This window comes from Sorghum bicolor, chromosome 8 (assembly GCF_000003195.3).
Source record: "Sorghum bicolor cultivar BTx623 chromosome 8, Sorghum_bicolor_NCBIv3, whole genome shotgun sequence".
Classification (NCBI taxonomy): domain Eukaryota; kingdom Viridiplantae; phylum Streptophyta; class Magnoliopsida; order Poales; family Poaceae; genus Sorghum; species Sorghum bicolor.
The window spans coordinates 60,207,114-60,233,946 of NC_012877.2; the positions used below are offsets into that span (position 1 = coordinate 60,207,114).

At 39.7% G+C, this 26,833-nt stretch overlaps 2 protein-coding genes across 2 annotated transcripts; one reads left to right on the top strand and one right to left on the bottom strand.

Moving 5' to 3' along the window:
* Positions 16,754-18,705, top strand: LOC8084397. Its single transcript, XM_002442480.2, has 3 exons — positions 16,754-17,010; positions 17,142-17,286; positions 18,198-18,705. The coding sequence occupies exons 1-3, from the start codon at positions 16,973-16,975 to the stop codon at positions 18,462-18,464; spliced, it is 450 nt and encodes a 149-aa protein (XP_002442525.1). The 5' UTR covers positions 16,754-16,972; the 3' UTR covers positions 18,465-18,705.
* Positions 20,976-25,768, bottom strand: LOC8070158 (nuclear transcription factor Y subunit A-7). The gene is made up of 6 exons (XM_002443504.2): positions 25,557-25,768; positions 24,462-24,613; positions 23,638-23,798; positions 22,827-22,898; positions 22,274-22,438; positions 20,976-21,661 (listed from the first exon to the last, which is right to left on the bottom strand). The coding sequence occupies exons 2-6, from the start codon at positions 24,487-24,489 to the stop codon at positions 21,446-21,448; spliced, it is 642 nt and encodes a 213-aa protein (XP_002443549.1). The 5' UTR covers positions 24,490-24,613; positions 25,557-25,768; the 3' UTR covers positions 20,976-21,445.

Here is a 26,833-nt window from a genome sequence, read left to right on the forward strand (position 1 = left end):
AGCTCTGGGCTTGTTTAATAGCAGGACAGTACGGCTGCTCTGCAGCTGCAAGGAGTGGTTTTTTTTTTTCAGTTTTTGGTCACATGCAAGAGAAGAGCTCTCTCTCACACATATATTCTTTTTATAATTTCTTTTGAAAGCTTTGGTTTTTATATGATTGCTGCAGGTGCACACAACATGAGAAATTTTCGTTTCATTTTCAGATCATGGAGGTTTTGAATTGATCGTCCCTTTACTGAAACAAGAGGTATCTTTCTGAATTTCTTTGGTTAAACAGTTCCATGCGGGCATTTGGACTGAAAAAAAATGTTTTTACTCGCATGGAGATTATTTACGAGTATGCCCCCACAAAGCAAGGGCAAAAAAATCGAGCAGAATGCCCCTTCTGTAACAAAAAAAATGGTGTAATTAGGGATGAAAACAAAAATGATAGTTTTTTATTTTTGGAGATTGTTTCCGAATTTTTTCTAAGTTTCAGGCCTCAATGAAAATAGAATTGGTAACCAGCAAAATGAAAATGTAAACGATAAAAATAACCAAAACAAAAACGAAAATGATTTACCCTGTTTCAATCTTTTCAAAGAATACCGTATTTAGCTGATAAATTATCGTCGTTAGTTACCGATTCAAAGACCTTAAATCCTACGGACTATACAATGCATATACTTTAGGTCCAATTGGTCTACATCTAAGCATCTCATCCGTATACACAAGCACATAAAACATGTTTTTTCAAAAAAACTATATGCTGCAAGTATTTCATCCATATGGGAACAAGAAGACAATCGACCAATCACATATTGTACCCATGACTCTAGCTTTCGCTTAGAGTCCTATTAATTATAGCTTTATTTATTATTGTCGTGTGAGATATGTCGAATTGTATGACTCTTCTAATATTCTACGGTTCGTCGTATTTATCGTTTTTTAAGATATCGTTCTCGTGGATTCCTATCGTTATCGATGTATTTTTTCGATCGACTACTAACATTTTTTTGATTACTGGAGTATCAGTGCCGTATTCGTTTCGGAGAATGTTGTATCAATTTCATTTTTGAGAAAAAATATAAAATTGTAAGTGATTTGGCCTATCGAACGTTTTCACCCCTAGGTGTAAAGCTATTCCCACTTTGAACTGAAAAATACTTTGCCTTGTGCCCAAAACATCTGCTAAAGCACTGCAAATCCACACAGGGGCTTTTGAAATAGTCAGAAATTGATAGACAATTCCTAAACCCAAACTTTTACAAACAAAAAAAAACACTGACAAAAGCATTTTTTTTCACTGTTTTCGTTTGCAATGTAGGAGTACTATTGGTTATTACCTCCGTCCATAATAAGAGTTAAATAATTTAAACTTTGACTAAAATTATATTAAATAGTATTATAATTCTTGATACAAAAAATATATTATTAGATACGATATACAATATATATATTTATATAATAATAAATTTATTTAGAGTTATAAATATCAATAGTATTTACTATAAATTTAATCAAAATTAAACTATATTGGACGGAGGGAGCAGTTTGATGGTAGCAAGAGTGGCACGAACTCAACAACAAATTTTGAGTGGCAGCTTTAAACAGCATATAAAGCCCCTGTCAAAGCGATGAGATTCTTTTGGCGCCAAGTATTTTTACAAGACGCTTTTTTAGAAGTCTGTGTGGCTGAATCTGAATGAGCATTTCTCTTCTCTCTCTGAATGGGAGCATTGGCTTCTATTCTTTTCAGGATTTCGGCTCTTTCTATGGAAAAAATTACACATATGCTGCTACACAGCATACATGGCCTTGTTTAGATGCGATTTTTTCTAGATTTCGCTACTGTAACATTTTCATTTGTTTGTGATAAATATTGTCCAATCATAAACTAATTAGGATCAAAATATTCATCTTACGATTTACAGATAAACTGTATAATTAGTTTTTGTTTTCGTATATATTTAATATTTCATGCGGCAAAATTCATGGAGAATCTTGAAAACAACGCCATATACACGGTGCGGCAGTGCCTGATAACTACTGTCAGCTCAAATCAGTCAAAGTGTAGGGTACTCTAGCGAAATGAGTTCCTTTTTTTGGGTCATGTCTCCAGCTGAAAATGGAAACGGTGTATCGGTAGCGTTAGGGCACTGTTTAGTTCATCCCGAAAATCAAAAAATTTTAAGATTTTCTATCACATCGAATCTTTCAACACATACATGAAGTATTGAATATAGACGAAAATAAAAACTAGTTGCACAGTTTACCTATAAATCGCGAGACAAATCTTTTGATCCTAGTTAGTCCATAATTAGACAATATTTGCCACAAATAAACGAAAATGCTACAGTAGCGAAAATCAAAATATTTTCACATTTAAACAAGGCCTAGGTATACATGCGGTTCTGCACCTTTCAAATCAGCCTCGATGCAATGGTAGGATAGGGTACTCCTAGCGAAATGAGTTCTTTTTTAGGCCTTGTTTTAGTTTTAAAAAAATCAAAAAATCTTTCAATTTTTCTGTCATATCAAAATCTTAAATATTAAATATATATATATATAATTAATTATATAGTGTATATGTAATTTGAGAAACAAATCTTTTGAACCTAGTTAATACATGATTCGATAATTACCACAAATTTTGGAACTAAATAAAGCATAGTAGTACTAGTTTTTTCACATGTGAAAGCAGACGCCGTTGTGAAACGTGGATGAAAAAAAACTTTCAAAACACAACAAATATTTAAGGACAACAAGAGTATAAACTTTAAAGTTTTTATTTTCCTTGACCTAGCTGCATTTATTTAGATTCATCAGATGCATGTATTTTGCGAAAATAATCTTTTAAATCTAATTAATTTATTATTGGACACTATCACACTAATTATTATAATTACGGATATACTTTATTATTTAGATTTTTTTCTTTTAGCGAATTAAACAAGGCATGATAAAAGGAAACGAAATGAAAGTGCTCCTACAGTAAGGCCTTGTTCAGTTCTGAAATTTTTTGAATTTCGGATGCTGTAGCATTTTTGTTTTTATTTGATAATTATTATCTAATTATGAATTAATTATGTTTAAAAAATCATCTCGTGATTTATAGATAATTATATAATTAGTTTTGATTTTTATATATATTTAATACTTCATTCATATACATTAAGATTCGATAAGGCCTAAAAACTTTGAGGGGTCTCTGTGTGTCAATAGCATAGCAGCTCACACTACGCTGCCCGTGCCAGGCTACCTTAAAACTGTTGGCGCCTCTGTGTCATGCCCTATCCAAACAGTGAACTGAAATAATAAATATAGGCCTCGTTTAGTTCCGAAAAGTGAAAAGTTTTCGGCACTGTAACACTTTTGTTTGTTTGTGACAAATATTATCCAATCATGGACTAAATAGGATTAAAAGATTCGTCTCGTAATTTCCAGCTAAACTGTATAATTAGTTTTTATTTTCGTCTATATTTAATGTTTCATGCATGTGCCACAAGATTCGATGTGACAGAAAATCTTGAAAACTTTTTAATTTTCAGTGTGAACTAAACAAGACCATAAATAAACGCAAGCGTGCCTTTTGCAGATGCTGCGACAACACTCGGAACACACACCAAGGTCTTGGCCTTGCGTGAAAACCAAAATTTTTTAAAGATTCCCGTCACATCAAATCTCGAATCACATACATGAAGCATTAGATATAAACGAAAATAAAAACTAATTACACAGTTTGCCTGTAAATCACGAGATGAATCTTTTGAGTCTAATTAGTCTATAATTAGATAATGTTTGTCAAATAAAAACAAAAATGCTACGGTGCCGAAATCCGAAATTTTTTCGGAACTAAACAAGACCTTTGTTTAGTTCTAAAAAATTTTACATTCCATATCTTATCAAATTTTAGGATATATGTATGAAACATTAAATTTAGATAACAATAATAACTATTTATATAGTTTATCTATAATTTGTGAGACAATTTTTTTAAAACTAGTTAGTCCATACTTGAACAATATTTGTCAAATACAAATAAAAACATCACATTGTTTATTTTGCAAAAAAATTGAAACTAAGGCCTTGTTTAGTTCCAAAATTTTTTGGAAAATCGGCACTGTAGCACTTTCGTTTGTATTTGACAAATATTGTCCAATTATGGACTAACTAAACTCAAAAGATTTGTCTCGTCAATTCCGACCAAACTGTGCAATAAGTTTTATTTTCGTTTATATTTAGTACTCCATGCATACGTCTAAAGATTCGATGTGACGGGAAATCTGAAAAATTTTGCAAATTTTTTTGAAACTAAACAAGGCCCAAATTTGAACGAATTACGCACGGACCTTTTGAGTTGGGTCCTCGAAATGGGTTGGGTCCTCGTTCACGTGCTGTGCAATGTGCATTGCAAATGCAGAGTTGCTGACACTGACAGAGTGACAGTGCAAGCACGCAACATATAACCACTCGGGTGGCCGCAGAGGATCCCGCTGGTCCTCGCCTTGCATGCCACATTGGACGCTGGCGGCAGCAGAGCAGAGCACTGCTGCGCCTGCGTGGACTGAGTTTGACCGGCCCACCAGCCGTCGGATGTCAGTACGGACGGCCGGGATGGAGCCGCACGCGGATTCTGTCCTCTGCAGCGCCGGATCCCGGCGACGATCTCCTCTCCCGTCCTCGTCTCCCACGCACGCTTGCTGAGAGTGGCTGCTGTCCTTACTGCGGGATTATTATTTTTTTTGTGTGTGCGCGCCGGTTGAATCCCATCGAATTCTAAGGTCATTTTAAAGTTTAACTCTAGTCATATTAAATATTTAGACATATATATAGAGTATGAAAAGCACACTATTTATGAAACTTAAAACACAATTAGAGAGTAATTTATGAGACGAATTTTTTTTAAGCCTAATTACTATATAATTGAACACTAATTGCCAAATAAAACGAAAAAACTACAATAATTATTAAACTCTAACATCTTCAACCAACACCCCCCACCCCCTAAAAAATCGGATATCCAAATCTAAAACCTAGACTGTTTGAATGAGATACTATGATGATTTTTCCTATTCGGACTCTTAGAATCCGAATGATTTAAACGGGACCTCAACTATCCGCTATCTTTAGAAATGACAAATCTTTATTTACCAATTTTATAGCGTAAATGGATTTGTGTTGGTGAGGTTTTGATGAGAATTGAATAGCGGCCCTTGTTCTTGATTTTGATATATTCGTCATGTAGGAGAGATCCCGCGTTGGTATATTGCGTTTGGCAGGGCTTCTCCAACGGCTTCAGGAGCCGTTTAGAGCTATTTTTCTGCCAAACGGGGTAAAATAAAACGGCTCCATCGATGAAGCCCCTAAAATCGTGCTCTCACATAGCTTTAGGGTGGGAAGAAGCCAAAAATAGTAGCTTCTCCCGGCTTCACCTCGTCCTACATGACATTCTGTGAGAGCATATTTTAAGGAAAGCCACCTGTGAAGCTGTTTTGCCAAACAATTTTACTAAAACAGCTATAGCTCCCCCGATAGAGTTGTTCACGGAGCTGAAGCACAAAAAAACGGCTTCACTGATGAAGTGGAGCTGTGCCAAACGGGGCCGTACGTTGGATGTAGTGGAGTTGTTTTTTGTTTTGTTTGAAGATGAAATCGAGTGATTCTCATCCAATAAATTCTGCATTTTGAATGAAACTAAATATGACTCTAAAAATTTTGACATTTTGTTATTTCATTATTCTAAAGTAGTTGGCATTTTGCATTTTGAATTCTATGGAAAACTAAACATCTTATAATTTGTATGATTCATATTTGATCGTTCGTCATATTGAAAAAATTTAATAAATAATATTTATTTTTCCATGACTTGTTTTGTTGTTAGATATATTTTTATAGTAATTTTATTATTATTTGTAAAAAAAATAATAATAAGATAAACAGTCAGATATGAATCATAACAGTTCAATAGATTTATATATTTGTGGGATGGGGCGGAGTTTTGGAAGTTTGGAATTCTGCCGGCGGGGCGTGGCGTGGCGGAGTACGCCTGTCGTCTCGTGGCAATGGCATGCAGATGGCAGTACGTGTGTGTGCCACGCGGTGCACCGTGCACGTACTCGTACTCGTAGGCACGCGCCGCTGGCGCTGGTCGCTAGTAGTACACTGTACAATATGCCGCAGACCTGAGAGAGTTTTTTTTTTTGGCTTGTACTGTAGCACGCTGGCTGGAAGCTAGCAAAGGGATCATCGAGTGATACAGCGACGCGACGCGACGCAACGCGCGACTGTGTACATTTGTCTGGCGTGTGTTCTGCTGTACTGTACAGTACGTACCTCGTCGTATACACGCGTACTACTACTCCTATCTATTGTACCGTACGTACGTACTGTGCAGAAGATGACAACACGAGGGGACGAGATGGACCATGGACCGTGCGTGCCTGCTGCAAGTGCATGCAGCGCTTGCATCGGATGCATGTATAGCGTGCCTGTTTGTTACTGTAGAGATGAGGTGATGCGACTATCAAGTGAACATCCCCGCTCAGCTGCCGCGCTTTACCCATTACAGTTTACCATCATCATCATCGTCGTCGTCGTGTATAAATCATGACAAAATGTATTGTTTACGAGTAAAAAGTCATGACAAAATGTATTGTTTGTGAGTAAAAACTAGCAGATTCGGTTGATAGGGTGGAGCGAATTCAATTCGATTCCATGCCGTTGCCGAGAGGACGAGTGTCTTGCTTGCTCGTGTGATGAGTGTTGACTAGACGACGTGCTTGCTATGCATGCATGTGATCGTGATAGAGCTCGGGCCGATCATCATCTCCTTCCTCTTCCATCGTCAGGTTGGTTGGTTGGTTGGCTACCTTCCTTTCACGCACTAGACAGCGTAATTGGCCCATCCAGTGTTGACAGTTACTGCTAGGTCTGCATGCATGGCGATGGCGAGACGAGACGAGAGCCGAATCGGGGAAAAAGGCCGTTTATTAGGACAGGTCAGGGAGCAGTGATTTTGACCGTGCATGCGTGGCGCTTTTACGGCTACACAGCAGCAGCAGTAGTAGTAGCTTGCGGCATGGGCGAGCTCTGCTCTGCTCGGCCTGTAGGAGAGGAGTACGTGCATGCGCGACCTGCCGCTGCCGGACGGCGACCGACGACGGGTCACGGGCGGCAGTGGAGCTGAGGCTGGCCGCGCCGGCCGCCTTGCTTCGCCAGCTGCTGGCTGCTGCGAGCAGTTCAAAGCAGAGCACGGGAAATCCTACTGCTGCGGCCTGCTGCTACTGTACCATACTGCCTCCATCCACAGAGTCAAAACAATTTCAATTTTTTTGATTGAATTTGTATAAAGAAAAAACTATTAACATTCATGACACAGAATAAGTACCATCAAATTAGTTATATAATTTATTTTTATAACAAATTTATTTAGAGCCATATAAATGTTGATACTATTTGCTGTAGTCAAGCTAGTTTGACGGGCACGTTTTCTACGATTATAATTCTTTTTTTTTTCCGACGAAATGATGAGTAGTACTGCCGGAGTAGCCGCAGCCGTGAAGACTACCGTAGGGGCACGCATGCATGCAAAGCTGAAAATCCACTGCTAGCTCTGCATTCTGCTGCTTCGTAACAGCCTCCATACATTACATCCATTCTGCCGCCCGCCCCCTCCACAGCTGCATCAGTGACCCCAGCCTTCAAGGCTACCCACACTAATTGCTTTTCCTGTTCAATGCTGTCATTGATCAGTTTTTAATTTTCGGCATTGTTTAGTTTATCCAAAAACCAAAAACTTTTTAAAATTTTCTGAATCTTGTGGCATATACATTAAGTATTAAATATAAACAAAAATAAAAATTAATTACACAGTTTATCTATAAATTATGAGATAAATCTTTTGAGCCTAGTTAGTCTATAATTGAACAATGTTTGTTAAATAAAAATAAAAATGCTACAGTTCCGAAATCCTAAATCTTTTTGAAACTAAACAAGACCTTCGTCAGATTGATTTTGGCGGGACACTAACGGAAATATAAAATCTATTTGGAACTAAACAAGACCTTCGTCAAATTGATTTTGGCGGGACACTAATACTTTAGGTCTTGTTCAGTTCACGAAAAATTATACAAATTTTTTTTGATTCACTGTCACATCAAATTTTGCGTCACATGTATAAAGCATTAGATATAGATAAAAAATAACTAATTGTACAGATTGTCTATAATTTGCGAGACAAATTTTTTAAATCTAGTTAGTCCATGATTGGATAATAATAATCAAATACAAACGAAAATGCTAGAGCAGCCTAACCCAAAAAAATGTCACCACACTACTTAAATTGTCCGCCAACTAGATACTCTTTCCATACTTAGGCCTTGTTTAGTTCACCCTGAAAACCAAAAAGTTTTCAAAATTCTCCATCACATCGAATCTTGTGGCACATGTATCAAACATTAAATATAGACGAAAACAAAAACTAATTACACAGTTTAGCTGTGAATCACGAGACGAATCTTTTGATTCTAGTTAATCCATGATTGGACAATATTTGTCACAAACAAACGAAAGTGCTACAGTACCGAAAACTTTTCACTTTTCGGAACTAAACAAGGCCTTAAAAAAGTCATTTAGAAAAGTAACATAGTCTCTAAAATCTAATATTGACTCCTTATTTTAATATATATATATATATATATATATATGTATGTATATTTTTAGGAAAGTATATTTTTCAAGATAAATCTATTCATATGGTTATTACATTTTCAAACTCAACAACTTAAAAGTTATTCAAGATTTATATTTCCAATATTCAACCCAAACCTTATTCAAAATGACTTTCTTTGTGAGTATGGAGTAGGGATGAAAGTGGTGTGGATAATCCTCCACTCCGATCCGATCCAAAACCGAATGTTGAGGATGTGCTGAAGAATTTTTAATATCTATGAGGATATGAATAATCTAAATCCGACTGTGTGCGGATATAGAGTAGGATATAAAATCGGCAAATCCGCGGAATATGAATTATCCACAAACTCTAAGTGGATTATCCGATGTTTATAATAGGATATCCAATTTTTTTGTTACTTGAGAACTCTTATTTTGAGATGTAGATTGTTTGATGTTATAAATTTTGAATTGAAATCTTGGTTACTGTATTATTACATATTGACTAATAACTTATCATTTACGAGTAAAGATAATTTGTTAAGTATTAATTGTGTTGGTGTTATAGGCAAAACATAGAATGGAATGAAGGGTATTGTCTATTACGTGTTATTGATTCTTAAAAAATATTTTTTGACAAGCATGCAATTCTCTAATTACGCACATATGACTCCACTATTTAAATCCGTAGCTGATCCGATTCCGCTCCAAATCCTTAGCACTTTTGACATCGAAAAAATCCATATTCGCATCCAATGCTCTCCTCTCCAAATCCGACAAAGAAAAGTGGATTAGGATAAGAAAAAAAACATTATCCGCTCCGATCCGATCTGTTATGAGTGGAGTAGTAGAAGAGGCTATGCGCGAGAGCAAAATCTCGGATTTAAATCGCACCGGCTACGTACTGCACGATTTTACGCGAAAAAATACGTGACTTCCGTTTTCTACTTTCTATAGGCGGTTCTTACTTAACCGCCAGTGTAAAGATTTGTTTCTACTGGCCCCTAGCGCTGACAGTTATGAAAAATGTTTTTATAAATATGTTTGGAACCGCTTGTACAGAGTTTATTCTCCTAGTGCTAATTATACGGTTTACCCTTAAATTAATGAGTTTTGTATTATAAATTTTCAATTGGAACATGGATTCCTCTCACTCCTAAATGTCCCACCTTGAGCTCCTGACTTAGGGCTTATTTAGTTTACCCTAAAAATAAAAGAACTTTTCAAAATTCTCTATCTCATCGAATCTTACGGCATATGCATGAAGCATTAAATATAGATAAAAACAAAAACTATTTGCATAGTTTGCATACTGTAGTGTTGTAAAAAAAATTGATACTGTAGTGTACTACGTGCGTGTGCACTGCATGGCATCGCTTTCGCTTCTCAGGCATGTGGCAGCTGCATGCATTGCCCTAGCTGGGCTACCTGTAGCTGTGGCTACGGCGTGTGTGTATGTGTGCATCGGCCGGCCGCGGGCGACAGCGCGCACCGCAGCGCACGCCATGAAAAGCCGGCCAGCCTCCCTCTTTCAGCTCTTCTCTCTGTGAAGACCAAAGACTGACAGTAGTAAGGCCTTGTTTAGTTCCGAAAACTGAAAAGTTTTCGGAACTGTAGCACTTTCGTTTTTATTTGACAAATATTATTCAATCATGGATTAACTAGACTTAAAAGATTTATCTCGTGATTTACAGTTAAACTGTGTAATTAGTTTTTATTTTTGTCTATATTTAATACTCCATACATGTGACGTAAGATTCGATGTGACGGAGAATCTTGAAAAGATTTTGGTTTTTGGGTGAACTAAACAAGGCCTAATTGTTACCGCTACTACCATGCAACTATGCAAGCAATGCAAATGCAATGCAATGGTACTTTCAGTGGCGTTTAATTGGTTCTGGGGGCACAAAAGATTTGCATTGCATTGCATGATCTGAATGGCGTTTTTATGTATGGGATTCCAATTCCAAGCTAGTAATAAAATGCTAGTCAAATTCAGGCTGGCCCGGTGCTGTCGCAGCACGCAGAGAATTCAACAAGGACCACTTTGGCATGCATCATGCATGGGCATGGCAGGGCAAAGGGAATATTTGGATATATACGGGGCATCAACATCATGCGCCTTTCCTGTGGGCCTCTGCTTGCCCTTGCCCGTTTCGTCCACTCCATTATCAGTTGCTCCTCATGTTCGTTTGAGCTTTTCAGTATTTCTCTCGTAACAATTCAACAAACAATACTCTACTCCTACCGGCTTGTTGTGTTCCGTTGACAGGGGCCGGAATCCATCCATGGCGTCCAAGTCCAATCCAAGCCTTCAAATTCTTACCAGGATACATATGGAAAAAGGAGACCCCTGATCGGTGAGCTTTTCAGAGTCCCCAATGGGGCTAATTAGTGGGAACCTGCTACTGCTAGGGATATCATATTCATATCATCATAGTTTTATCACCACACTGACACTGTCTGTGTGACACTGTGTGCTGTGGTAGACGCCGGCAGTGGCACGGTGGCACCGCGCCCATCGAGCTGCCTCTGCCTGCCTGCTGCCCTCGCGTTAGGGGCAGCAGCAGGCAACGCGTGCGTGCGTGCATCAGGCCGATGAGCTCAAGATAAACAACTCCTGTGATGGCGACCAATTTAATTAAGTAATGGAAGGTTAGCATCTGACTCTTTTTTTTTGTTTTAGAACTTTTTAATATGTTGGGCTTTGCTTGGTGATGCGGCTGGCTACCATCCTTTCACCAAAGGGTTGGATGCCACTAGCTCCACATTTGCAGGCTTTACTTCACTGTCTTCAGCTCAAAATGTGCCTCATATTCAGGTAGAAAAAAAGGAGCAAGATTTCGGCGACGAAATGCGTAGGAACTTAAAGAAATATGCAGATTGTTTGCACGTGGATGAAAATGATATGTCATCCAACCGTCCTACAGGAGGTTAATTTATATGTTATGGGAAATCTTTACTCTGAAAGTACTGATTCTTCGCAGGATTTCGAGCAGTGTTTTCTTTTTTTAAAAAATAGAGCTCTGGAGAATGATTTCGACAATTCAAATTCATGGTGTGTCGATGAAATGTGCAAGATGTATGCTACAGATCCTGTAAACGTGTCGTCTCTGTCACCGGATGCATGTATGCAAAAACTGAGACACGTTCAATTCGGATCTGAAAACGTCCTGCTATTTCTGCCCAGACAAGGAGTTCATGGTTTATGCAGCAGTTGCAACTGTCCATCAGGCATCACCTCCGTGCCCATATCTATCCACCAGTTGTGATAGGAATACTTTTAATTTGCAAGATCTATCATTTATTTCACCAGCAACAGCAAGGATCTGAGATGAACAGCCACAAGGAAAGGAAACAGCCCAAGATCAATTCAGGTTTCCAAACCCACGTATACTTCTCGCAGCTTTCAATCAATTTCCTTACAAGCTACCAAACGTATCTGCAGGCCAAGATTTGTCCACAGCGAAGCTTTGCACTTGCACTGCATGCTGTTGAGATTTCAGAGAGGGACGCATGCAGGCGAAATGTATGGAGTAAGGTCTTGTTTAGTTCCCAAAAAATTTTACAAAATTTTTCAGATTCCCCGTCATATCGAATCTTTAGAGGTATGCATGAAGTATTAAATATAGACGAAAATAAAAACTAATTACACAGTTTGGTCGGAATTGACGAGATGAATCTTTTGAGCCTAGTTAGTTCATGATTGGACAATATTTGTCAAATACAAACGAAATTGGTACTATTCACATTTTGCCAAAAATTTTGGAACTAAACAAGGCCTAACCCCCCTCCCCTGCTGCCTCATTTCAGAACGGCAGGTCAGGCGGGCAGGTCGGTGGATGCAATGCAAGGTCCTGCCATACATTGAAGCATCTGGCGCAGGTCAATGGAGGTGCTCATGGTGGATGGTCAGATGGAGAAGGAGCAGCTCTCAGCTCTGCGTCTGCGTTGGTTTTGAAATGGCAAGTTCGTTCGACCTCTCTGTCTCTCTGTCATTGCTGATGCAAAGGCTGAGATCGACAGACAGAGCGCATTGCATAGAGAGCACTGTGCTTGGAGATGAATGCGCTGCTTGTTGTTTATACGGAGTACTACTATACACTTGTTTTATTAAGTGCTGACCTGGCCAATCACATGTGATTTGGAGTCGAGTTCAGGGTAATACACTAAACCCTGTTCATGATGATGAAGGGATGCAGTGATGCAGGCCACTGACTTCATTCAGCTCAATCAACTGCTTGACCACCAATAGGTTGTTCACTTGTTTGCTTGCAGCCAAGCCACGTCCACAGCTCAGACATCACATGGAGATGGAGTTGGGTTCAGAGCTCATGAGTTGCTACTTTCTGATGGCCAGTTTTTGCTTGAGGGAGAGCAGTCAGTAGTGGCAACACAGAAAGAAGTGACTTTTGGCCGCGCGTGTGTCATGAAAAAAAAAGGGTGTCATTACAAACAAAAACACCCTTTCAAGATCATGCAGCCAAATGGGCACCACATTCATTTCAGCATTTGTTTGCTGGTCATGGAATATCTCATCTGGTTAGTGTAGTGGTGTACAACAGACAATCACAACCTTAACCCCTAGAACACCCCACCCTGCATGTTGGTCCTGAAAGCCACTTTCTTGGCATGAAGAGAGAGATGGGCACCACCAACCATCACTTTCCAATAAAATTCTTTCACTCCTCTCTCTCTCTCTCCCACTCACTTTAACCCTTTCACTCCTTTTTGTTTTTCTCATTTGGGTGACATTTCAGAGTGGCTGTCCACCCATCTCCCTTCACTTCCAAGATTGTCACTTCCTTTATCCAGATGAGAGAGAGAGAGAGGAATTGAACAAAAGCACCATGCCACTTTCTACATTCTTGATGGCAATTTTAGTTTTGTCTAAGGTTGACATATACCCATAGCAAGCAAGCAAGCATGCATGCATGCATGGCAGTATCTCCTTTATTTTTTGTGCTTTTTTCTTTTCGATCATGAGTCCCATAGCCGCCCATGCGTTCCTGCAGGCATTTTCTTTGTCAATTGTCAGCTGAGGGCAATCATACATGCTGCTACTGCCAGTACTAGACTAGACATATGTATATATGTCGAACTCCCTCCATACCAAAATAATTATTATTTTGGATTTTTCATATCACAATTTTTGTTTGTTCCTCTTACTAAATTTTAGCTAACTAAGCTTTAATCACTTTAGTAGCTAAGCTTCTAACACACTAACTAAAAAGAAGTTAAAATAATTTAGTTTCACTAGTCATCTAAAAATAGCTAAAATATTTTTAGCTGGCTAAAATTTAGTAAGGAAACCAAACAAGCCTTATTAAAAATACGTGCAACATTTGTATTTTCATATAAATTTATTAAAAACTAGATTCAAAGATCTTTTCGATGATGCTAATTATATATCATAACTATTAATATTTTTAAATATGTATTTAATTAAAGTTATTCTTTTGAAGCGAGAACGATATCTATTTTGGAACGGAGGAAGTACATGCTTGCAACCGAGAATCAAAGTAAGTAGTAGCAGAGCAAACAAACAAAAAAAGAACCAAAGCCGCCACAAAGAACACTAGAGAATGGTACCACTTAATTTGGACTAATTATGGACTAACTAGGCTTAAAAGATTCGTCTCGCGATTTTCAGCCAAACTGTATAATTAGTTTATTTTTTATCTACATTTAGTATTCCATGCATGTGTCCAAAGATTCGATGGGATGGATGAAAATTTTTTAGGTAGGGAACTAAACAGGGCCTTATAAATACAACAAGAACATAGAAGGAAGGCTCAAGCTTATAAATGCAACAAGAACCTTAGCTTCTCTCGTAGTACAAGAGCCGAAAAATATTGTTCGCTGATTTGTTATGAGAGAAAAATATAAGTTCAGGCGAATAAGTTTGTAGCAGCTACCATAAACTAAGGGCCTATTTGACAGAGTTTCTCTCCGGCTTCGGCTCTGGCTCCTCCAGAGGAGCTCTGCCAAATGTTTTTCTAGAGAAGTCATTTTTTATAAAAAGCAGAGGAGCCGGAGCCGTTTTGGCGAAGCCATAATTTATAGCTTCACCAAAACAGCTCTGCCTCCTCTAGAGGAGCCGCCCGTGAGGAGCTCTACCAAACAGGCCTTGTAACAGCAAATGAATGAATGGGTTTTAGCGAAGCCATAATTTATAGCTTCACCAAAACAACTCTGCCTCCTCTAGAGAAGCCTCTCGTGAAGAGCTCTACCAAACAGGCCTTGTAACAGCAAAATGAATGAGTGGGGCACGATGGATCTTGATTCTTGAGAGAGAGAGAGGTCAATGCATGTGCCAACTCTTAGTCGTAGTAGTACTCTACATTAGAGTGCAATGCAATTTGCAATGTGATGCATGCTTGTCCCTTGTCTACACTGTCTATTGTGTGTGCCCCTGCTTTGCCTTGCCCCCTTGCGAAGGCAATGCCATGATGACAAGCAAGGGCTTATGCCACTTTTCACATGCCTATAAATAGACCAGGGCCTTGTTTCCTAAAAAATTTTGCAAAATTTTTCAGATTTCCCGTCACATCGAATCTTTAGACGCATGCATGAAGTATTAAATATATGCGGAAATAAAAATTAATTGCACAGTTTGGTCGAAATTGATGAGACGAATCTTTTGAGCCTAGTTAGTCCATAATTAGATAATATTTGTCAAATACAAACGAAAGTGCTACTATTTCTATTTTGCAAAAAATTTTGGAAGTAAACAAGGCCCAGAGCAACCGCATGGCAAATACCAAACAAGAAACAAAAAAAAAAATAAAAGGATTTTTTTAGATGAAAAAAAGAGAAAAAATGGATTGGAGAGACGCATCGACGCATGGTGCGGCAGCAGCACTCTTGGAGATTGGAGATGGGGGTCATCAGTCATGGCCCCCCGGTTTTGTAGTGCAAGCAAAGCATGTCAAGAGACGAGCTTTCACTGTTCCTCGATCGGGGAGCTCAACTTGTCTCCTCTTTTTTATATCACACTTGCCTTTGGGATGTCTGCTTGCCTGCCTGCTGCCTATCTTAACGCTGAACCGACCTCAGCAGAAAAGCTACGACTGAACATATTATTTCCTAATTTATATTAAAAGAAAAATACTTCTAAATAACCGATAGATTCGGTAGATAAAGTTAAACGAACAAGCTGTCAGAAACAGACAGTCTGCTCTTGATTGATTTGGAGAAGGAAGCTTCCAATGAATCAATCTCTGCTCTGCGTTGCGTTGGCGTTGCGTTGCATGCATAGATGATGGCAACCAATCTACGTGAGAGTCGTATGCATGTATGCAGGGCCAATTTGCATATATATGAATTCCTATATATATGCAATGCATCATGGCGTCAGGCCGTCACTCGTGTGCTAACTGCTAACCATGTGTTAGTATAGTGCTGGCAGCTTGTGGTTTAAGCTACGAGTACGGTAATCTCTAATTGCACTTTTGTTAAGAAAAAGGACCTGATCTGATATATGATCACGGCAGAGTACGTCCTTGCTGTCTAATCTGAGATAATCACGGAGTACTAGGCCCTTTTCATGTCTGAATGAATCGGAGTTTTACTGAGGGCCTGTTTGGTTCCACCAACTAAATTTTAACTAGCTAAAATTATTTTAGCTACTCTTGAGTGACTAATGGAACTAAACTATTTTAGCCTCTTTTAGTCAATGTGTTTGGAACTTTAGCTACTAAAGTGACTAAAGTTTAGCTAGCTAAAATTTAGTTGGTGGAACCAAACATGGCCTGAATTCGGAGTTTCGGAAACATTGCAGGGTTTCATAAAAACACTGCGCATGCATGTGCTGGAGATTTTACTGAATTTCTTCGAGACACTGAAAACTTGAGAACCCTATATCGTCTCTCTGTTTCGGCTCAATGTTTGTAATAAGGTGTTAGTACTTTGCGCCGATCATGCTCTGGTCTGTAACGTGTTCTAAATACATGTCTTTTGATGAAAACCTTTGATTTGTTGATTGAAAGACAGGAGCTTGGCCCTATTACTACTAAAAAAAACTTCAGAATCATCCACGAACTGAAGAGACATTTTTTTTTTTTTAAAAAAAAAACTGAAGAGATTGAGGTCTGTGCAGAAGCAGCACAACAGGGCTCATCCCGACCGTCCATTCTGTTCAGCCGAGACTCCCTCAGCCGCTCGATACCAGCACCTCCCCTACCGCCGCCGTCGGGTTTGGGATTCCGGCATCCGGGCTGCGCGGCCGCGGCGCAGATCAACCAACCACGCAGGCAGACCGCCGCCGCCTCCTCGTCCCTCGGCTCCGCGGCGTCGGATCGACCAAGAGACCCACGCGATGCTGCGCAACTTCCCGCAGGCCCGGAGGCTGCTCAGGTCGGCGCCTTCCCCGCCGCCGGTACCTCGGCGGCGTGCCCATCCGCTTTCCCTCGCGCTCGCACTCGCACTCGCCGTTGCCTACGGACTACGGTTTTCTGATTGTGAGTGATTGGCGGTGGTGGGCGCAGGCGGATGGGGTTCGAGAAGGAGGACGCCTACTTCTGGAAGCAGATGGGCAAGGCCACGCTCTGCACCTACACGCTCTTCGGCGTCGCATGGCTCTGGAACGAGACGTCGCCGCTCGGGTGGTGGACGCTCAAGCCGCGCCCCAAGGTTCCTCCTCCACTTCCTCCTGTGCCCCGTCTTCTCTTGTTCGTTCGTTCGTTCGTTCGTTGGGCTGTGCTGTAACGTAATAGCGTGGAAATTCCCTATTTTGTTGGAAGTTGATTAGAGATAATATATACAGGTTGTGCAGTTGTCACCTGCAATCCTCTTTGTTGGTTTAGATTACGTTTTAAGCCTCCTCCCCCCTTGGAATTTGAATATTGTAGGGCTTACATGATTGAAAATGTATCCCCAAATTAGCTTAACCTGAATTTTATGGCCCTCTTCTAACTCCACACGAAGTAATTCCCTTGCCTCATTGCCAGTATTGATCCTGAGATGAACTTTTTTCCTCATGTGCAAATAAAAGGTGAAACTTTGTACAGTAATGTCAATCCGTGCTATGTGAAAGCAGATACCAAAATGGCTATATCTTGGAATACTTCCAGCCTTTCCATATTACTCCTACTTCAATGTAGAACCAGATGCAGAAATGAACCTAAGGACCTTAAGCACCAGTACTGATTTTGGCAAGGCTTTTCATGGCATGCCTACACATAAAATTTATGCCAGATTTGGACCTCATCGCGTTGCGTTAATATAGATTATTCAGATATGGGATATGCTCCCACTACAGATATGGTAACTATTTTCCATTGTGCTGACAAGAATGCATCTCAAGTATAAATTTTGGATGGAGGCTACGCTTGAAAACATGTTGTCTTTATACAGTGTGCCAAAAGTAACATTGCTGTTAAGTTTTCTTGGCTTTCGAAATGCATAGGAAGTATATGACAAACCTCTCATTTGCTGCATTGTATCATCTTATAGACATAAATGATCAGTGTGAGTGCTTGTCCATTTAAGCCCGCTAGTTTCTGGTCTCCCAGATAAGACAATATATTCCCAACATCTTGCAGGAAGAAAAAGAAATGGCTCACCTTTATGAGCGCAGGAAGTTCCCGTACCCTGGTGATGAGGAGGCAATTGAGGAGTTCATAAAGAGTGGAGGTGCTCTAGGAACCACGATTGGACCCAAGGGTTTCGCTGATGCCAATATGGATTCTGAAAACATGCAGAAGCAGTTGCAGTCTAAAAAGTTTGAGCAGGAAGCACAGAAACTATGGCTTCGGATGAGGAATGAGGTCGTGCAGGAGCTCCAGGAGAAGGGATTTGATATTGAGTGAGGATGTTTAAACCGCTTGCCATCTAAATTGGAGAACTATAACTTAGGAATAAAAGAATTTGTAGCTATCTTTTTAACTGTCTGGAACATTCTCAGAGCTGCTCGATTGTACTGTAAATAAATTTCTCGTCTTGTGGAGAACCAAATATCTCATTTGATCCTCTTTTAACGCTTCTTATTGCCTGATCATCAAGAAGTTGCACTTTTGGAAAGTACTCAAATTTTGATGTTGGTACAAGCAACCTATATGTGCACCATTGAGGATGCGTTGGTACTTGCAATGTATGCTAGTCCATGATTAGCTCAAATTTGTATTCCAAATTGATGATTAGTTCAGATCTATATTCCACATGGCATCACAAGCATTCATGTGCATGGTCTCCCAAATTGTGACCTGGATACTATTTTATATGAGTAAAATATCTTCCTTAACCTATATTATTGTGTCGCCCACTCCCCTTTAACTCTGAAATGGAATTTAGATGTAAATGCAATTGGATGTTGGCGATGTAAGAAAGTAGTAACAAGAGACATTTTAAAGAAAACACATCAGGATTATATGAACTGTTTTGTGGAAAAGCTTTCGAAACATTGTCAGGAGTGTGTGCACCCATATTTGTGACTTCGAGAACATCAACGTTGTTAAGTTGCAGCGACATATGTCAAAGCAGGATGCAGTTGACTTTCAACTTTTCAAGTCCAGTATAGAGCATAGAGATTCTGCAACAGTTGATCTTCTTGGTAATCGTGCTGACAGTATTTCAATGCTCTCGAGAAAAGGCATTCTCGGCGTTCATGTGATGGCCGATGCCAACATGATGAAGTTGCCAAGCCCAAAATGTTCTTCAGGTCATACTCATAGCATCTGGCAATCATCATGCAATTCAACGGACAACAGATAAACGCAAACATCATATATGTCAGGAAGCCAATCCAAAGACAAACCCAAACATACACTGCAGGACAACCGCGAGAAAAAGATCTCTGAATGATCTCCATGTCCAAGCAACTGTGACCTGTGAGGGTATCATTTTTGCAGTGGATGGTTGAAATGTATGCAGAGGAAGCAAAGCTATATTCAGATGAAGTGGTCACATGTCCTACATTAGGGTTTATTGTCATCGACATACACATAGTTAGCGATTATCCTTCGCACTGCAAATGATGACGCAGGACAGCAGGTTATGAAAACCACTCCCAAGCCTCCAAGGATAGAAAACAATGGGGCCATATATGCTACACAGTTAACTTATGAAGCGCTAACTGAAACTAACTATTTCTTATTCAGATCTTGTGGCAGAGATGGATCAATCAGTTCCTATGCATCATGACATTATACCTTTGTTATTTAGTATAGTAGTAGCTTGTGGTTTAAGCTACAAGTACGGTACGATGCCAGGCGTGGCTTTTGTTAAGGGCCTGATATGATTAGTGCTTGCTGTCTAAGGTAATCACCTGGGCCATCTATGTCTGAATCTGAATAAATTGTATTCAAAGTCTCAGATTCATTGTGATAGAAATTTTCTGAATTTTTGACACTGAAACTTCAGAACAGTCCGTGAACAGTTTCATCTCTTGCAGTTGAACTTGCTGAGGATGCTCAGAGGTGTAGTTTTCTGAAACCATATCCTAGAGATTTGCTTAAATAAATTCTATCTCTAATGATTAGTTTTCAGAGGGGTTACACCTTTTGAAGCATAGATTGACGAAGACAATGCATGCAGCATGCTTGGTTCAGGTTCTTCAAGAACCTTACGCTGGAGACCCAGTTTTTTTTTTAATCCATCCATTGTTGTTCAGGGCGTTTACCAACTAGATAGAGGATTGCTAAAAAACAAAGAAAAAGTACCAAAGATGTTTTGGATATGATTTTTTTTTCGCTAGACAGGTGCTATATCTGTGCAGAACCGAGCAAAGATCCTTTTTTTCAAAAAAAAAAAAGCATTTTCCTGAATGCCCAATGCTGTCTGTATGTGCAGACTGCAGAGATGCAGGTCGTTCAGAGTCACTGATCAATGAAGAAAGTTCCAAGTTCAGGTCTAGATGCAGGGACGTTATGCGTTTATGCCCTTTTTTCTGTTATTGTTTTCTTTCTGGTCTTTCCAAGCAAAAAAGTAAGATACGCTCGTGTGAGAAAGGGTGCAAAATACGCTTTGGAGTTCTCGAGAAAGCACATTCTGCAACACTCGATAAAGTACACTCTTCTTGGTAATCGTTGGCAATATTTCAATGCCCTCGAGAAAAGCATGTAAAACGTTCATGTGATGGCCAATGACAGAATGATGCAGTTGCCAAACCCAAATGTTCTTCAAGGCTATGCTCATGGCATCTTTCGTTCAAAAATGCTCATGGCATCTGGCAATCATCACGCGATTCAATGGACAACAGATGGACGAAAACATCATACATGCCAGGAGACCAATCCGAAGACAAACCAAAAACATGCATTGCTGCAGGATGCAGGACAAGCGCAAAATGATCTCTGAATCTCTGACCAATTGTGAGGGTATCATTTTGAAGCAGAGGAAACAAAACAAAGCTAGATTCAGATGAGGTGGTCACATGTCCTACATTAGGGTTTATTGTCATCAACATACACATAGCCAGCTAGGAGTATTATAATTTGCCCCACGAATGATGATGCAGGACAGTAGGGTTATGAACTCCACTACCAAATCTCCAAGTCCAAGCAAAGCAAAAAAAATAAGCCAATATGCTACACACTTAACTTTCTTAAGCGCTGACCGAAGCTATCCAGGGGAAGGGGCACAATAATACTAAAATTGTACAGAAAGGTGAATAAACAGAGGACCAGACCAATACTCCAAAACCTGTCGACTCATCTATGTTTTTTCTATGGAACATGTCCTACAACAACCGACTGACACCATCCCGCTGCTGCCCGCTAGCACTTACTGTACAAAACTGATGCCACATCTAGCGTCAGGGGCTAAAATCTCTTCGGTTGTGAGTTCTGAATCATCATTCACGACTGCCTGCCTGATTAGCTGATGATGCACCGTTGGGAGACGGAGGGGTTGACGGTTGGCCATTGTTGGGCGCAACTCCGTTCTGTTTCTCTTTGTGACTTGAGTCGGAGTTCTCTTCCTTGTCGTCTGACTTTGAATTGAGAAACCGACCTCCAGCTCCCCTGGCCCTTTTCAAGGCATGCTGATGCCGTGACTCATGAAGATAGGGCTGTGCAGCACAGATGTAATCGAGTCAGTTTTTTTTTAAAAAAATTCAGATGACTTAACAATTCACCCACAGAAAGATAAAGGAAATGAACAATCAAGTTGTTTTTATTTCAGATGATATCAACAAGTAAGAAACATTTGTGATCAACTTGCAGCGAGATCATCTGAGCTTGGCAGAACTTTATAGGATTTTCTGAGTAGGTAACTGCATCTTTATATCAGTCTTCCAGTTTTGAGAAATAATCATCATGATACTAACAAATTCAACTCTCTCTAGCTTAAAATCTTGCAGATAAAAACAGAAAGCATTTCTGCAACTTTGTCAATGTGTGGCACCCAATTTACATTCCTAAATCCTTTATGATAAGCAACACCCATGAAGGCATTAAAAACGTGGTATGTTGAAATTTCAGATATCAGGCAAGATTGAAATTAATATAACATTCACCAGAAGATTTATAGTACAACGTGAGGCAGATCGATCTTGAAGTGGAAGTAGGGAAGGTAGATTGGAGAAATTTGCTTGATCATTTGCTCTAGCATCATGGGCAGAAAAAGCTAATTAAAAATTCCAATTCATATGGCAATGCAGAATATGGTTACAAAGATTTACCTTACGGCCCTTGACAAGCTTCCGTTCTGATTCAGCTTTAGCCCGGGATTGACGCCTTCTTAATATGGCATTGTATTGTTTTGCATTTACATACACAGGCTCTTCGATTGCATCAGTAGGCAAAGGTAAGCCAGCCGGATGCATTCCGACTAACGGTGGATGCATCTGAAGGATTATCAATTTTATTAACTCCGAGACATCAGTTTAAATAAAAAATTGTAATAGTACAGAAAGGTCCATGATCATACAAATTATCCATTTCTTACTGTCTGTAAATTCAAATAAACAATACTAGCAAAATTGGCCTACCCTGTCAAGACACACTAGCATGTTTAGCTATATACTTTGTACTGCCTCTGACTGAAACCAGGATTGGTTTGAGGTTTGGGCATACAAAAGGAGTCAAATTAAATGAACTCGGTGCTCTTCAATAATTTCCTAAATAGGTAAATCATAAATGTTCGACAAAGTGGAAACAACCTAGTATTTGGGGAAAATCTAATTGGATTACAATACTTGTATTTGCTAATGGAGAGAGTGCATAAAAGCTTACCAATGGCTGTCCACCGTAAGCCGCATAAAGGCTTCCATAGTATGGATCAATATTTGGATAAGCATATTGACCCTGCCAGACACAAAATATGAAATTAGAAAACATAGGTTGCACCATACTCCTCGAAATTAATGAACCTTGATGGAAAATTGTAGAAAAGAGGAAACAGAAAGGATAAAAATAAAATAAAATAAAATACTGCAACAATCACTCCAGTGAAGGTCTAAAAAATGGTGAAACTAGAAGATCGTTAGCTTAAAAATAATTAGTGAACATTCACAATAAAAAAGGTATACGCAAAACACATGTGAGGTGTAACAATTTAGACTAATAAAGTTGGAAAAAATATGCATTTGAGACAAAAAAAAAGGACATTGGTACCAACTACCAACCAGGTGTTCAGAGTCACGACGAAGAAGCTTTACTATTTTAATTTAGATGTGATGATAGTCAACCATTTAGTGACAATAAGGGATGGAAATAGCATAAGTTTTGAGATGACACTTAACTTCCCTGATTAGCAACAAACAGTCTGGAATCTGGATTAAAAGAGGAATGGGGTTTTTTTTCACCTCAGCCAACAGGGAAATGGTGTATAACTGTACTCATCACTTTATAGTTTTGGTATGAATATGTTGTGTTATTATTACTTTTCAAGTAGAGTTTGAAGTAGGGAAGGAGATTTGACACCACATATGCTATCACTTAGACATCACACTACGACCAAACCTCCACCTTTTCCTAGACATAACTCAAATGAAAAGAACCCTATTTATCAATAAGTAACAAGTGAAAGTTACAAGTGTGGTACCATTGCATGGCTCATGTCATGAGGGGCATAGGGTGCCACATAATCTGTTGATGGTGTGCCCACTGTTGGTTGGCTATCTGAACTAGTAACTGGTGCTTCTTGCTGGTCCCCAGGTTCAGCTTGCTTCTTCTGATGGTGTTGATCCTCAGCCCTGTGGTCACCTGCCCATGAAGGGACATGAATGATCAAGATTGACTTAGATGTCCTCAAAAAGGCACACTCACACGTGTTAAAAAAAACAAATAGCCACATTAATGCATGCCACCACTGTTCATAAACCAACAAGTAACAAAATTCTTAAATTCACAATATAACATTTTATACAGTAGAAATTAATTTAAATGACAGAGAGCACTCAAAAAATTTCCACCAGCTATAAATATATTTGGTAGCAGCAGGGTGTAACTACTATATAACATATAATGACATGTATGCACATGAGAACGTTAGATACAAAACTACATAAGATATCCTGGTTTACTCAAAGAAAACTGTTTATGTTGTTTTCGGAATCCAAAGCGGAGATCATGCATTAAACTCTGCTTTGAGCCCAACAGTCTCAGCTGCCAGCACAAAGCACTTTTCTTTCAGCGACACAGATACAGTGGAAGGGCTTACTCAAAGCACAAAATTGGTGGCGCGAAATGCAACTGACTGCTTACCAATCTGTCTTTGCAACACATACATAATGAAATATTCTCTATAGTAATTCACAGTACAGAACAGGGTGGCATGTGTTTCGAACACAGTACACCATGCACATGCAGTACTCTAGTGTTAGGGTGAAATAATATATGACACAACTTTGGACGCATCAAGCATACCTGAAACACTCTGAACAACAGAGGTCATGATTCCTTCCTTTGCAAGGCAAAGCACAATCAGGACCAAGCACGGAGCAAAGCCACCCACACTAACTGCAACTACTCATGCGATATCTTCAGCTCTTCATGGGTGAAGCCACATATAAACTTTCCTGAACCCAAGCACAAAGCTCATTAGCAAGTAGCAACCCATGGATGAAGCCGACCAAAAGAACTGTAAACCTAAGTGTGACGAATCTCAGAGACCACAGAAATTGTTTTTCAACAACAAATCAGAGATTAAACCTCGTTACGGCAAGAAATTGATGGGGAGTAATTCAAATGAGTGTAGGTGAGAAATCTAATTACTACAAGTGAAGTGCCTGTGCCTCTGCAAACAGCAAGGCACACACTCTACAACCCCCAGCCACCATAGTAGCTCGGCAGGCGCCACAATCCACGGCTATGCACAAAATTTCACGGCTGTTTCGCAACTGAGAGCAAGTTTAATAATACAGCCCACTTGCTGGCTGTAAGAAACAAGCCTTCTCCCAGCCCACCCATACAATAGCTAGCTATTACTGGCCCACTTATCTCTCTCACAATACAAAGTTTCTTGTTTCCCGCCTGTAAACTTACAGTCAGCTTCTCTTCTCTCCTCCCTTCTCTCCTCAACCTCATTATTTAGCCAGCTTACAGCCCACTGAATTCCCCTCGGTTACTGTGCGAATTTGAACCGTCTGTTCCGTACGTGAAATTGGTGCGTCCCAACTCCCCAACAGGCCCCAAATAGATGCACAGGAGCGACCTACGACAAGAATTCCCAAACGGGAGGACGCCAGCGACACAGGGTTGAATGGAAATCCCTAAAATTTCCGGAAGGCAAACCTCGCCGCCGCGCACCTCGGCGGGATTGGTCCCGCGCGGCGAATTGGATGAGCCGACTCGAATTATGGCGGAATTGGATTGCGCGGGTGCGTCGGCGGGGAACAAACCCAACGGCGAAGTGGACGGGGAGAGCGAATTCTCCGGATTGGACGGGCAAAAGCGCACACAACCTACGCCAAAGCACAGGGGGAGGCGGAGAGGGTTGGGGGTGCGGAACGAAACACTCACCGACGAGAGGAGGAGCGAGCGGGCGGGCTCGGACCCAGGCGGATCTCCACCCGCTCCTGGCCGGACGAGGGCGGCGGGCGCGCGGACGGAGCGGGAGGACGGAGGCGGCGCCGGTGGGAGTGGGTGGGGGTCGTCGGGGCCGTGGCCGGCGGCGTGTTGATGGGGCCGACGGGGGTTTGGGCCTCAAATTTGAGAGCAGGCTTGGAGGGGAGGAGGCTGGGTGGTGGGGCCCACCGCTGGTGATCTGTATCAGAGTGGTCGCGTGGACCTGGATGCATCGCAGCCACAATTTTTCTAGCCAATTTGTATAATTTTTTAGTCTCCCTTGTGCCTCTTTATTTAATTATTAAATATTAAATTATACTCCTCGGTAGACTGGTTTCTACTTTATACGTATCTACTATTAAAATAATATCTATACGTCGCTACTAGAATTGTAGATAAAATTATACTACATGTATTTATTTACATGAATGAATAAACACCATAATACATAATTACATGTGCTATAATGAATATTGATATGAACAACTTGTATAGCGAGATAGAATACTACTAAGGCTTTAAAATATATAAAAGATGTAGATATAGATATATAGATATAGATATAGATAAAGACATAGTACTAGATAAATAAATATGCTCTTGTTAGTTACAATAATTATATTGTGAGTAGACTTGTTCTTTTAACTTTATCGTTAGTTTAATTAATAACCTCTCACTCTCAATTCTCAAATATACTCCCCCATACTCGGAAAGAAAATCGTTTTGATAAGGTTTAAGTTAAATATTAAGAATATAAATTATAAATAATTTTTAAGTTGTTAAATTTAGAAATATAATAAACATATGAATATATTTATTTTAAAAAATATTCTCACGTATATATATAATTTTTTTAATAAATATTTTTATAAATATAGGAAATTAAAGTTATATTTTAAAGGCTGTATTGTTATCTAAAACGACTTTTCTTTTTTGAGAACGGAGAGGTAGTAAATAATCCGTGTCACTAGTGACGTGCACGAACAATCGTTTGAATGAGGCGACGCTCCACCAATAGATGTTTCGAGTACCACCATACAAATTCCACGTACGTCCATCGTTCTTTGCCAAAAGAAAAAGCCATGTGCTCTCTTTTCTCGATTTTATCATTTTATAATAACAGCACGGTAATTCTGTATTGGTAGATGGCGTGCACGAAAGTTTGGATCCATGGGAGCACCCTCATAATTTTTTAATCAGTATAGTTTAATCATTTAATAAAAAAGATGCAT